Raw genomic sequence first — 14616 nt, 5'->3', positions numbered from 1 at the left:
TTCATCCTGAAGTGAAAAAAAAAAATACCCAGAACAGAGATTTTAAAACTAAGTTTAAGGAATAATTAGCAAATTCTAATAGATGAGTTTATTCATACTCCCACAGCACAGATTCAAATACAGGCCACATGCTGGGACTTACAGTTAAGGGACAAGATTGTAAAAACATTTTGGCAAGGAACTCATCTATGTAAGTGATGCCTGATTTTTAGGACAAATTTCTTCTAAGTTTTACTTTTGTGTTTTATCTATTTCAAAATACTGCTTTAGTATAAAGGGGGCAAAAATCCAGGTAAAAGTCATCTAAGTGAATGTCCATGGGGAAGACTCTTTCCTATATCCCACTCTATAATAACAAATAATTAAGGGATTAAAATGTTTAAAAGGATTTAGGCAAACAATTTAAAACAGAGGATTCTTATTAACTTTTACAGACCTAAACTAAAACATTTCATAATCCCTCCATGTTACCTATAAAATAGTTTTTAAAACTATAATAATAACACCACCAAAGAGCTGTTTTTTTGTTTTTACTCATAACTGACCCCACAGAGCGGGTAAGGAAATAAAATACAAATTCCCACCTTTGAGGTTTTACCATGAAAAATTCAGCTGGGAAGATGATTTTCCTTTTACAGTGACTTCTCCATTATCCATAACAATGAGGAATAAAGAGCCGGGATACAGAAAATTCACGAAGGGTTCCAAAAACTCATTTTGGAACACCATTTCATTCTCTAACATCATCAAATGATCTACGAGGCACGAAAGGAGGAAGAGGACTGTTTTGTCTTTTTCCCACTTCACTGTGCGAGCTCATTAACAAACGGAGGTGGTAACGAGCACGAAAGTATCTCAAACACAGTCCAAAGAAGAAATAAATAGCAAGTAAATCCAACTTAAGTTGTGCTCTGAGGATATGACAAGGCCAAGCTAAACCACACTCCCCATGTCCCACAGAACTCCACAGAGCCAACCCTGCATCATCCTGCTCTCATCCTGGAGTGTTTTCTTGGGAGTAACACCAAGCCACTTTCCAGCAAAGTCTGTAGGGGTCAGTTAGGGATATGTTGTCATTCGACCACACTGGCTGCCTCTCTCTCCAGAAATTATGACATGCATGTGTTTTTAAAATCAGGTCTCCCCATTTTCTAAGACAAGAACTGGAGGGCTGCCTTTAGCATTCTAGCTGTTACTAAACCAAAAGTATTTTAGTTTCTATTGAAACAATATTATAGCTTCTATTATTTCAATCTAAGTATTTAACATTCTTTCTTTGAATAGCTTTCATTTTTAAAATCAACAATGTTTGTGCAGCTACTCATATTTTAAATCAGAATAAATACAAGTATTAAATTTACACTCAAAGCATTTAGAGGTCCCAACTAAAAAGAAATTCAGTCCCACTCTGGTTATATTGGAAGTCTATTGTATCAAGGCTTAAAATTAAATGGCCCATTGATTGGGATACGGACATGGATATATATATTTTACAATTTCTTCCTAATACATATTCACTACAGAAAGTTTGAAAAAAAGTAAAAAAGAAAGTAAAAACCGCTAATCACACCAACAAAAATATAAATATCAGTCACTAGCCAGGTTTTTTTTTTCTTCAGTGTAAATGTATATCTATATTTTTAAAACAGAAACTGGTTTTATTCTGTATCAACAACTTCACTGCAATTTAAAAATAAAGCAATTTCTAATGTTATTAAATCGTCCTTGAAAGCCTGTATTTTTAACGGTTGTATAATATTTCAACTGATGGATATACTATTCTATTGTAGTTGCTTCCAGTGATTTTTCTATAACAGCAAACTTGTATATAAATCTTATCAATAGTTCTTAATACTGCCTTAGAAGAGATGCCTAAAGGGAGCACTACCAGGTCAATGGCATGCATTCCTTAAAAGTGCATCTTGATAGGTATTGGCTATTTGCTAGAAATAACAATTTATACTTCCACCAGCTGTGTATGTGAATAATCCTTTCACTGTATCCTCACTTGCACAGATGTTTATCATTTTATTACAACTTTACTCAATTGTTAGATTGAAATAATATCCCTTTGTTTAATTTGGGTTTCTTTAATAAAGAAAAATTTTTATTTCATCTATGATAAATGGTGTCTAGATGCTCTTTATATATCTTTTGCAAATTTTTTATTTAAACCAACACACAATTGTATACAAATCAACAAGAAAACACCAAAACCTTAATAATAAAATAGATAGTTATGTATATATACATTTGTGGCAAATAATTTCCCTAGTTCATCATCTGGCTTTAAATTTTTATGTTAAATGACCTAACAAACCCACTCCTAGGTATATATCCAAGAGAAATGAAAACATACATCATAAAAATTCATACAGAATGTTCATAAAAGCATTATTCATAATAGCCCAAAAGTGGAAATAACCCAAATCTCCAACTGATGAATGGATAGACAAAATGTGGTATCATACACATACAATGAAATACAATTTACCCATAAAAAGGAATGAAGTAATGACTTGTACTTCAGCATGGATAAACCTTGAAAATATTATGCTAAATGAAAGAAGCCAGTTACAAAAGGCCACATATTGTGTGATTCTATTTATATGAAATATCCAGAATAGACATACCTATAGAAACAAAGTAGATGAGTAATTTAGGGCTGGGGAAGAGGGGGTGGTAGAGAGTGACCGCTCATGGACACCAGGTTTCATTTTGGGGTGATGAAAATGTTCAAAAATTAGATAGTAATAATAGTTTCACAACCCACTGAATATATGAAAATTCACTGACTTGTACACTTCAAATATGTGATTTTACATATATATGTATGTATGGTATTTGATTATATCTCAATAAAGCTGTTTTTAAAATGTTATGTGTTAATATACTGCAGTCTATTAAAACTTACAAAACAGGTGAATTTGTCTCTTACTCTAATTTTAGAAGTTTTAATACAGCATAATTTTTGAAGCTATGTTGTTAGATAACATAGAATGTTCAGGGCAATTACATCTTCTTGGGAAACTGTGTGTTATTAATATGAAATATCCCTCCTTGACCTGTTCAATGCATTTTGCCTTAAATTCTATTTTGTCTGATATTAGCAGTATTACAACTTTCTTTTGCATTTGTGTGGAATATTTTTCTCCAAATTTCTAATTTCAAGGTTGCTTTCTTCTTTAGAAACATCTTGCATACATATACAACTTAGAGCTGTATTTTATTTTTAAAAAGTATGAGATTCTACTAACAGGAATTTAACACATTCACCATTACTATTATCTATACTTATTCCATCATTGTGCATTTTATTTATTTACTATATACTTCCTTGTTTTCTCTGTCTTTGGTTGGAATGATGAACTTTTAAATTTCTACTCTCATGATTTATATTAAATATCCTATTTGTGGTTATTCTTCATATATCTCAGATTATGTTTTTCTAACAAAGTATAAAGTTAATCTACATCTTGTTTTCCTGAAAAAGAATCCTTATCACTTCGTTTTCTTCTACTCTTCCATGTTGAAGCTGATCTGGCCCAGACTGATATATTTAAAGATTAACATAATAGATAAAACACTCTGAGGCTCAACTAACATTTTACTGCACATGTGGGTACTGTAAAGCTCTCCACTGTTTCTTCACCTCAATACTGTGTCTTCATGACACGCCTTTCCCTTCTTTGGTTCCCGCTTCCCCCTTTTCTGGGGTGAGGAGTGCTTTCATAAATAATTCTTTCAAAGAAGATCTATAACATTCCAAAAAGGTAAATCATTGCAGGTCCAAAAATGTTTTTATTTTCTTCTCACATCAAATTGCTGAGTTGTCTGAATATAGAAGTATGGGTTCAAATAATATTTTTCCCATAACTTCAAAATTACTGCATTCTATCTTCTATTACTTGTTTTTACCAATAATAGGACCACTTCTTTCCTTTGTAGGTGAACTGTTTTGCTCTCTGGAAGCTTTTAGTCAGTTCCTTTTTTATCACTACCACTCTGACATTTCATATGAAGGTGCTTAAGTCTAGGTCTTTAGTTATTCTTTTATTCAATACTTACCGGGCCTTTTCAAGACTTGTCTGTCTTCAGTCTGAAGAAATTTCTTCCTATTATTTCTGTGATTATAACTCTCCTCCATTCTCTTTATTTGAATTTTCTATGAGATGAATGTTTAAGCTTTAAAATGACCTCTACATAAATATGACTTTTCGTTCATACTGTGCAATTTTCTCAATTTAAGACTGTATTCTAAAGAATCTCTTAGCTCAATCATTCAATTCATTAATTTGTTTTTAGCTGTGTCCACTCTATTTAGACCGTTTGTTTTTTTCCATCTTGACAAGCATATTTTTTAATTCTAAGACTGGCTTAATTCATTCTATCCTAGGTTTGTTTTATACATGCAATAATCTCTCTTATCTCTCTGTGAATATTAATTTTACTTATTTCAAAGTCTGCTGTCATTGTTATTTTTTGCTTATTACATTTGGTGCCTCATTTTGCTATGACAAGTTTTCCTCAAATGTTCAGTGATTCTTAGCAGAAGATCATTTCAGATTCCCCATTTGTCTGTATATGCTGTTTTTGTTTACCACCATCGAAATCCAGTGATAATTTAGAATATGATGCCAGGTGTCAGGTATGTGCCAGAAGTCTGTTTTCCCAGTATGAGACTCCTTGAACTTCCTGACAAGCAAAGCCTACTTGAGGGGTCTCCCAGCCTCTCTCTGGTCCCTGGGTTACACCCAGTGCTTAAGCTTGGATTCAAAGGATATGGAGGGAGGGGGGTCATTACGGGCCTACTCACTCCATATGCACCTCCTTCTCTAACACTACAGGCCCCCTCCCCACTACTTGAACATGACTCTGGTTTGAGAACACTATTCATCTGTATATTTTGAGCTGCAGCTCCCCAGGTTTTATTTTACATGGATGTGATTCCTCATTCTTATTATCTTTCAGGAATTCCTGAAATTTCCATCCACCAACCCTTTCTTGTTTTCCCAGGCTATTATTTTATTCATGCATGTGTTTATATGGATACAAATATACATGTGTACCTTCTCTGTCATCTTAAAGAAGGTGGAATCGTGGATGTGCCAGTAGTACTGGTAGCAGAGTTAAAGGACATCATAAGCTCAGCTTACCATCTTGTTCACTTTCTCAGTGTCATTATTTGCTGAAAAGTCTGTACTCCAATGTTAATATGGCCATTCCTCTAAATCTCAGACTTGTATATCCAACTTCTATTTGACATTTCCTGGATTTCTCACAGGCATCTCAACTTAACACATCCAAAACTGAATTACTGATCTTATCCCCACCAAATCCGCTCTAGTCAGGCATCATCCACATACTAGAACCCCTAGAGCAAACTCCCTTTCCTCCACTTATTACCAAGTAGTCCCTACAAAATAGATTTAACTTCTTTCCATTTCTACCACTATTAACTTTGTCTGAGCCACCATCATCACTCATCGGAGCTAGTATAACAGTCTCTGAATTGGTCTTACTGCTTCTCCTCTTCCCTTCTAAGTCATTCTCCCCAGATTAGCCAGAACCAATGTTTAAAAATACAAATCAGATCATATCATTCCCTTGCTTAAAGCTCTTCCATTTCTTCTCACTGCTATGGGAATGAATTCCAAACTCTTTCATGTTAAATGCTGTATCTCTGAAGATAGAGACCTGGAGGTAGGTCTCTGCTATTTATTAAAGATTTCTTTGATGTCAATAGCTTATTAGCCTGCCTGGGTTCTATGAGTTTGACTTCTCCTTTCCTTTTCTTTGTTCTACTACCTTGCTGAGGCATTCCATAACTTAATTTTGAATTAATATAGTTATAATTCCTCTTAACTACAGTGCCTATATCATAAAACTTATAGTTGTACTCTTTAGATATTAGGCATTTCTATCTAGCTATATAGCTAGATCTGTCCCTTCAGCAACTATCCTTCCCAAATGAACAAGTCAAGTCAAAGGTCTAGATGCCTCTTAGTCTAACTTGCTATAAAATGGAATACTACCAGTTAAGTTCAATATATGACAGGTTAAAATATGACAGGTGCTCTGGGTAAAAAATCCTAACTATTCTGGGACACAGCTTCCTTTTCTGTCAAATGAGGGTTCTATGATTTCTAAGATCTCTTCCTTTTCTGGTGGTCACAGATTCCATGCCCTCATATATTTCTTAGAGAAAAGTATAGAACCTATCACTCAAGTCCCATGAAATTTATACAGAATATTCTATTTCAGATTTAAAAAAGACTTTCATCGAAGAGAAAGATAACTCAACTCGACGTTTCTGAAGACAAGATACCATGGATTCACTTTGCTAAGATTTAGTGTGTCCTCAACTGCTCAATGAACACACACAACCTCAAGAACTGAAAATATAGTAACAATAACAAGCACCACTACTATTACTGCTATACAGTAACAACTGAAAGGCTCTAGCTCATACTGGGTAATGACCAAAAACGCATTATAATAATCAAGTAGAAATAGGAACCAGAAAAAAGAAATAAGACACAATAGGTACCAAAGGCTTCTTCCTGAAAGATCAATATTTCATACTGGCTTACACAAAGAGCCAACATATCCCTCTTGCTCCATTTCTTCTCCTTTTTTATAATAATGGTAAAGGGAGAGGCTCTCTGGAATAAGTTACTGTCTGATCTAATGTTTTAATAGTTTTAAAATCTGACTACAGTCAATTCTAAATCTTGATCCAAACCATAAACACCCCCCCCAAAAAAAGAAAGAAAGAAAAAAGAAAAACTCCCTTCTTCTCTAATAACATAACTCCTAACTAACCTTCCCATCAACTGTGTAACCTCTGAGAATGGGAAGCTATTCCCACCGACACTTGATTACTACTCCAAGTCTGCATACTACTGACGGGTTTCACAAAGTAAATGACCCACACTGATTTACCTGGTACATTCCAACTCCAATGTGCTTTGGCTCGATTTTCACCAGCTCAGCTAATGGGTCTTGTACACGCCTTGCTATGGAAACTGAAAAAAACAGAAAATAAGTGTGGCTTAATGTGAAAATAATTACTTACATTAGTCCCTCAAAATTCAAGTATTTAATTCCTTTCCTCTTCCCCCACATAAGGAGACTGATAATTTAACTAAGTTTCAAAGTTTCCTTTTTTTTCACACAAAAAAGTGAATGCAAAATTTCAGGATTAATTTTGTTACCAGAATCTGTACGGATGCCTCCGTACAACAGATTGAAAGGTTTATACATTTGGAAAAACAGATAAAACACTTACTTGCTATATGTACAAAATCACCTGTTCAACACAGCATAGCCGGGCACCTCACACTTTAATGAACAAGTCGATATTTGCTTTTACTTTTAAATAATGCTACATTATTATGACATACATTTGCAAATCAAGTATGTTACTGGACTAGATCCTGATAGTGATAAGTAACTGATGGAATCATACCTTACTGCAACCAGAGACCAAGTCAGTTGGCTAGTGAACACACTTATATTTCCTTAAATGTGATTGCAAGATTAACTGTGAAGTGGTCTGAATCTCAACTGCTCATCTCTGAACACACTCACAGTTCTAAATCACATCCCTTTCTTGACCATCACAATCCATGTTCAAGAGATTTGAGTTAGCTTCAAACATTCCTTTATCTGTTGTCATGTTTTTACTTGGTCATCACTTCTCATATTTTTTTTTTTATAAAATGTTAACAAAATTTCATATCTAATTTAGCTTATAAGATAGATTTAGCTGGAGGGGCGCCTGGGTGGCTCAGTCGTTAAGCATCTGCCTTCAGCTCAGGTGATGATCCCAGGATCCTGGGATCAAGCCCCGCATTGGGCTCCCTGCTCAGCGGGAAACCTGCTTCTCCCTCTTCCACTCCCTCTGCTTGTGTTCCCTCTCTCACTGTGTCTCTCTCTGTCAAATAAATAAATAAAATCTTTAAAAAAAAAAAGATAGATTTAGCTGGAGAAAAGAAATTTAGTATGAATATTAAGGATGCTTCCAAGGGCAGCTCTTTTTTTTTTCTCTTTTCCCAAGTGGTATAGTTACATTGGGTCCTTACATACAAACAGCTTTCATTTTCTAAATGCGAGAAAGCTAGTCAGTGTCATTTATTCACACAGAAAGTTGGATGAAATATAAACTCATTTAGTGAAAACATTAAAGCCATCAAAGGATCCCATGCCTGTTCTTGTGTTATTAAACTGTTCAAGGTCTGACAACAGAAGCCACCACTTGCAAGTGACTACCGGATTCTCCTGTCACTGATTTGTACCACCTCTTCATCAGAGACAGATCTACTCTGAGCATTCAGTTCACTGCATGTTCATTCAAGTCTTTCTCAGATATTTTATTATTACTTCTAACATACAGTGACAATGGCAGCTTGCAAGCAAGCTTAGAGAGCAATAAGCTGGTGTCATACAATCTGCCTATTTCCCCACTGAAGAAATGTGGACTCCAGCCTCCAAGGCCTTCACATACATTTTCTTATCAAACCTCACAAAAGGCTAATGAGTGCAAACGCTGCAGGTTACAGGGGAACTGCTTTCCCCCAGTAATCACATGTATAATTACACAGTGAGAGTAGATGCCACCAGGGAAACATCTGATACTCTGAAAGCAAAGATAATTTTTTATTCTGGTCTTTAAAAATATAATCCAATAAGACTGATTTTTGAACATATGCATAGATTGCCAAAATACTTTTTGATTTAAAAAACAAAAACAAAAACAAAAAACACAACCCACAACAGTAAACCAAGTGAAAGATACAGGCATCAGAACATTCACTGCAGGAAGGTATCAGAAATTTAAAAAAAGGATATTAATAATAGGTAAATCTCTCTAATCTACCCCTTCAGGAAAACCCACACTATGAGAATGTAAACTTAGAAACTGGTTATAGAGCAGTTGTATAATTTGTTAAGTGTGAGTAGGTTTCTATATTTTTTTTTTAAAGATTTTATTTATTAATTTTGACAGAGAGAGAGAGAGAGACAGCGAAACAGCGAGGGAGGGAACACAAGCAGGGGGAGCGGGAGAGGGAGAAGCAGGCTTCCCGCCGAGCAGGGAGCCCGATGCGGGGCTCGATCCCAGGACCCTGAGATCATGACCTGAGCCGAAGGCAGACGCTTAACGACTGAGCCACCCAGGCGCCCCGAGTAGGTTTCTATATTTAAAAAAATTTTTTAGGTACAGAAAAGGACTTTACCTTATTTTCTACCTAGTTCCCTCCTAACTGGTTCATTGCTAGCATCTCCTTTGTTCATCCTGATATTGCTAAATGCAGCAACAATGAACTAGAAATGACAGTTTCTAGATGACATATTAATTCTCCAGTTAAGTCCTAAGAGCCTCTGGAGTTACAGTGTCCCTAAAAAACAACCTCTACATAGACCCTAATGTTTCTAGAATTGGTATTTTGCTTTCAGATGCTCCTCACTCTACAGAGCATAAAAACTCAAGCAAGCATGGAAGAGATGGCAGATGGGAGAAAGAGGAAAATGAATATTGTTCATCTGAAGGATGTTCACTGTTCATGAAGGAGGGAATTTAAACATTGTTTAAAGTAGAATTGGAAAGCTGTATGTCCAGGCTTTCAAGAGAAGATGATGCTGGCAGGAATTAATTAATGGTAGTACTGCACACCTGTAGGTTGAGAATGATCAGGCTGACAACAGATTCCTGAAAGTAAGAGACAGGTAGGTAGCTCAGGTAAAAGGAGTCCTATGAGTGCTGATAAAGAGAACAAAGAGAAAGGAAGAGCATGGCCCAACACTTGGGGGCATAGTCACACTGTGAGATAGAGAAGAAAAGATGGACACAGTGAAAGAGGCAGAAACTAAAAAGTGAGGAAAGTATAGCAAGAGAAGTAAAAAAAATTCTAGACAATGTTTGCATAGTTACCATATGTCCGTAAATTTTTACTACTATGTGGTATATGTTCAAGAAAAATGAAAACATATGTCCACGTAAAATTGTGTATATGAATGTTCATAGCAGCATTATTTATAACAGCCAAAAAAGTGAAAACAACCCAAATATCCATCAACAGATGAATGGATGAACAAAATATGGTATACCCATACAATGGAAAATTATTTGTCAATGGGAAGGAATGAAGTGCTGATACATGCTACAGTGTGAATGAACTTTGAAAACATTATGATAAGTGAAAGAAGCCAGTTACAAAAGACCACATGTTGTAATGATTCCATTTACACAAAATATCTGCAACAGACAAATCCATAGAGACAGAAAGTAGATCAGTATTTATCAGGGCTTGGAGGAAGAGGGCAAAGGGGACCGATTGCTACTGGGTGTTGGGTTTCTATTTGGAGTGATGAAAATATTCTAAACTTGGATAGTGGCAATGGTTGCACAATTCTGGCTGTACTAAAAAACACTGACTTACACACTTTAAAGGGGAAAATTTTATGCTCCTAAATTGTATCTCAATGAAGCTGTTATATATTTTTTAAATGTAATATATCCAAACGTATGCCAATACTATTTTGCCCATATGCTGTCAATATATCTCTGTATCGCTGTTACTTCTCACCATTGTCCAGGAAATTCTAGTCAATGCAACTGGACAAGGAAAAAAAGAAGGTATAATTATCTAGAAGATAGAAACTAGATTATTATCTGCAGATGATGATTGACTACTTTAGAAAACTCAAACAAGTCAACTGAAAAAATATTAGAACTAATAAGATTTCAATTGGCTGGTTTTAAGACACCCAGACAATAACTGATACAGAACCATATGCCATCAACAACCAATAAGAAAATACATGGAAGACAATCCATTTACTCTGTGTGTACGTGTGTGTGCTGCCTGTGAGTAATGAGTATACAGAACTGTGATAAAGGTGCCAATTTAACAGAATTTCAATTAAATGGCTCTAAAATGTATATGGAAAAAAAGAAAGGCATAGGAAAAGGGCAATTAAAAAAAGATCAAAGCAAGTCACATCATAAGCCACCATAACTGAGAGTCTTGAGCTATGGCAAATTAGTCAGACCAAGAAAAAGAGGCCTAAAAATACACACAGGAATTTCATCTCTAATATATGGTAATTTGTTAAATGGTAATAACATAACTCAGTGTGTAAAGGGAGACAACCAAACCACTCTTGAACAAAAAGTTAAGCATTAAAGGAAAAAATAGGTTATACCAAAAGGAGGGGAGGGGAGCAGACAGTGAGCTAAAAGGTCAGCAAGCAGAGCTACCTCATATGGTTAGGCAGGATGTCCAGGGCACAAACCTGCACAAGCACATGGAGAGACCCTGAAAGCACCATTCCCCCCCACATTCAAAATGTGTCTTATATCTGAAGGATAATAAGGGTTCTATGGGTTTTGGTCTTCAGTTCTTTGAAATATCTAGAATCCAAAAGCCATTCTAAAGCAAATAAACGTAATGCTTAAAAGACTGTACTAAACTGCGTTCTCCTAAAAATTTACCTTATTTTGTTATCTAAGAATATCAAAGTGGAAATTTTTATTTATAAAGTCCAATACTCCCCTCAATTTCCCCTTCCCCTTGTCATTTCCCCTTCCTCAACAGAGGAAGATAAGACTTCTCATGCTGTCTTTTTTTATTCAGCAATTCCGAGTAAGAATTTTTTTCATTATAATACTTATTAAAATGTAGTTTTAATAAATGATCTTGATCCCCTAATAATTACATTTTTGAACAAGAAGTTGACAAATCTGTTGACCAGATAAAAATATTCTTTATCTTGATTGTTGTGTTAGTGGTTGTGGTTACCTGACTAGTTTAAGCTTTTCAAAATTCACAGATGAATTCAAAAATTCACCTAAAAAGGGTGAATTTTACTTTATGTCAAGTTCATTTAAATGAACAAAATACCTTTCATTTCTCTAAGGATGTAGAAGTTTTTCTTCTTTCTATATAGTCTTTATTTCCTCTAAGTGGCTTCTGCACTACCCCTACATCTGTCTTTAATAGTATGTTTCCTCACATGATAGGTGACCCTTGACTGTCCACCTGGGGCAGGGTACCAAAAAGATGACTGTAAGTGCCTTGCTTAAATGTGAAGTTTATCAACTGTGGCCTTCATTATATGGTGATTTGGCCCATTTCTTGTGGATCTCTGATCTAAATCTGGAAGATTTAGTCTTAAGATCTCTACATCAGCATGTAAGTAATTATCTAACCCCTCTTTTTTCAGCAGCTATCCCCACTACCATGTATAACCTGTGTCCTCCAGCAGAGAGACTTTCTGTTTAACCCTCTCCAGAGAAAAAAATCTCCAGTCTTCTGCAAAGGTGAGAGAAGGACAGTCACTCAACTGTGTGGAACAGGAGATCTAACTTTTTTTTTTTAATTGATGTGAAATTCACATAGCATAAAATTAACTATTTCAAAGTGTACAATTCAGTGCCATTTAGTATACTTACACTGTTGCACAAACCACTGTTGCTACCAAATTCCAAAACAGTTTCAGTGCCCCAGAAGAAAACCCTGTACCCATTAAGTAGTCCCTCTTCATTTTCCCCTCTTCCCAGTCCCCGGCAATGACCAAGCAGCTTTCTGCTTCTATAGGTTAGCCTATTCTAGACATTTCATATAAATGTAACCATACAATATGTGGCCTTTTGTGTCTGGCTTCTTTCACTTAGCATGTTTTCAAAGTTCACCCATGTTATGGCAAATGTCAGTACTCATTCTTTGTTATGACTAAAAATAATAATATCTCATTGTATGGATATACATTTTGTTTATCCATTCATCCACTGATGGACATTTGGGTTGTTTCCAGCTTTTGGCTATGTGAGTAGTGCTGCTATGAGCACTGTGTACAAGTATTTGTTTGAGTCCTTGTTTTCAACTCTTTTGAGTATGTACCTAGGAGTGGAATTGCTGGGTTAAATGGTATTCTGTGTTTAACTGGGTCTAACTGCTTTCTACACAGAACTTTCAATGACTCCTCTTACTTTAGACCTACCCGCAGCCCTCCCAAGATACTTCTAAAGGTAACTTGGTGCATGCATTTCCTGAACCTATAAGGGTTCCATGATCATTTCAGATTAGTTCTCGGTATTCTACAATGCTGTCTTAGTATTCAACTTTCTCAGGTTGGCTAGATCACTTATTATTCAGCCATCTGCTTTCTTGCTTCAAAATGATTATTGCTGTTCTTTCCTCTCCCATCCTTGTCCTAGTAAGTTTGTGTCTTCTTTCTATCATGTTACTGTCAGTTTAATGGGAGTTCAGAAGGTAGTAAAGGAATAACAGGAATACTCAATCTTCTATTCTAAATCGGAAATCCATAATAAACATTTTAATATCACCTACCTACTATTCTGTCTATCCAATTCAAATGCCTCTCAAGTATAATGAACTTATTATGGGGGACTGTAAGAATATATAAGGATAATCTCTGCTCTCAGTAAGCTGACAAACTGGTCAAGAAGATACAGTAATAGGAAGGTCATCTTCTTACATATGTTTAAGACTGTATGAATGTTAAGGTTCTGTTATATTCTGATATAGTAAACTTACGGAGGGCTGAAAGCGAAAACCCACACCCATCAGTAGGACAGGTCTCAAATGAAGTATGAAGTCATCCCTGGCATCAATTACTAGGAAAGGACTTCCAGTCAGAAATGAGGAATTGAGAAGGAAGTGAACCCTAGAAAATCAAGAGTGGCGACTCAGTTTCTTTCAATATGTGCCTCCAGCATCAGTCCTTGAAGGCTCAAAATATCTATGTGGATGTTTTGAGTTGATATGGATCAACCTAGTCATTGACATGTGCAGAGAATCCCAAATTGAAGACACAACCAGACTTTGGAATCTGAGTAATTCGGACCATATAATGATTTTTCTTTTTATTATCTCCTATTTTCAGAGAGTCTTGTTGGAATGTTGTAATCTTATCTCACCTGTAACACTGTTGACAGTTAGGCATCCACACAGGCCAGTGGTGAAAAGGAAACAGTCGACCCCTTACCAATGGGAGGTCTAAGAGACTGCCACTTCCTAAACAATATTTCTTTCAAATGTTCTTTTGGCAGATTACCTTTCAGTGCCAACTTGAAAGGTTCTGAATTTTATTTTTTTGAGAGAGAGAGAGAGAAAGAGAGCGCAGCACGTGGGGGAGGGGAAGAGGGAGAGGAAGAGAGAGAATTTTAAGCAGGCTCCACCCTCAGCCTGGACCCCAACGTGGGGCTCAATCTCAGAACCCTGAGATCACCTGAGCCAAAATCAAGAGTCGGACACTTAACTGACTGAGCCACCCAGGTGTCCCTGAATTTTATTTTTTAATAAAGAAAAGTATCCTTTTATTATACAAGTACACAAGTATTATATATGCACTTATTGATTAGGTGGACTCTTTAAGCCTTAGTTTATGAGAATAAAACAAAATAATCCTGGTAATGCATTTACCACAATGTTTCACGTATATTGAGTGCTTAAAAAAATTAGTATTAGCAGCTCCCACTATGATTACTATACCTCCTCCTCCTACAATTATTAATGCTATTGTTATTACGGGGTAAGTACCAAAAGAGAACATGGGAAGGAGGCAGAGAACACACTGAGTGCTGTGATA

At 35.8% G+C, this 14616-nt stretch overlaps 1 protein-coding gene across 3 annotated transcripts in view; it reads right to left on the bottom strand.

The window, feature by feature from the left end:
• Window positions 1-14616, bottom strand: part of SRBD1 (S1 RNA binding domain 1) — a 200271-nt gene that overhangs the window by 76345 nt on the left and 109310 nt on the right. For all 3 annotated transcript variants that reach the window (XM_025868898.2, XM_025868899.2, XM_025868901.2), the window contains exon 16: window positions 6946-7028. In XM_025868898.2, coding sequence (XP_025724683.1) covers window positions 6946-7028 — 83 coding nt within the window. The remainder of the gene's footprint in view (window positions 1-6945; window positions 7029-14616) is intronic.

Source organism: Callorhinus ursinus, unplaced genomic scaffold (assembly GCF_003265705.2).
Source record: "Callorhinus ursinus isolate GAN/ISIS: 27379988/994484 unplaced genomic scaffold, GSC_fseal_2.0 scaffold10, whole genome shotgun sequence".
Classification (NCBI taxonomy): Eukaryota; Metazoa; Chordata; class Mammalia; order Carnivora; family Otariidae; genus Callorhinus; species Callorhinus ursinus.
This window is presented reverse-complemented; position numbering and strand designations above follow the sequence as displayed.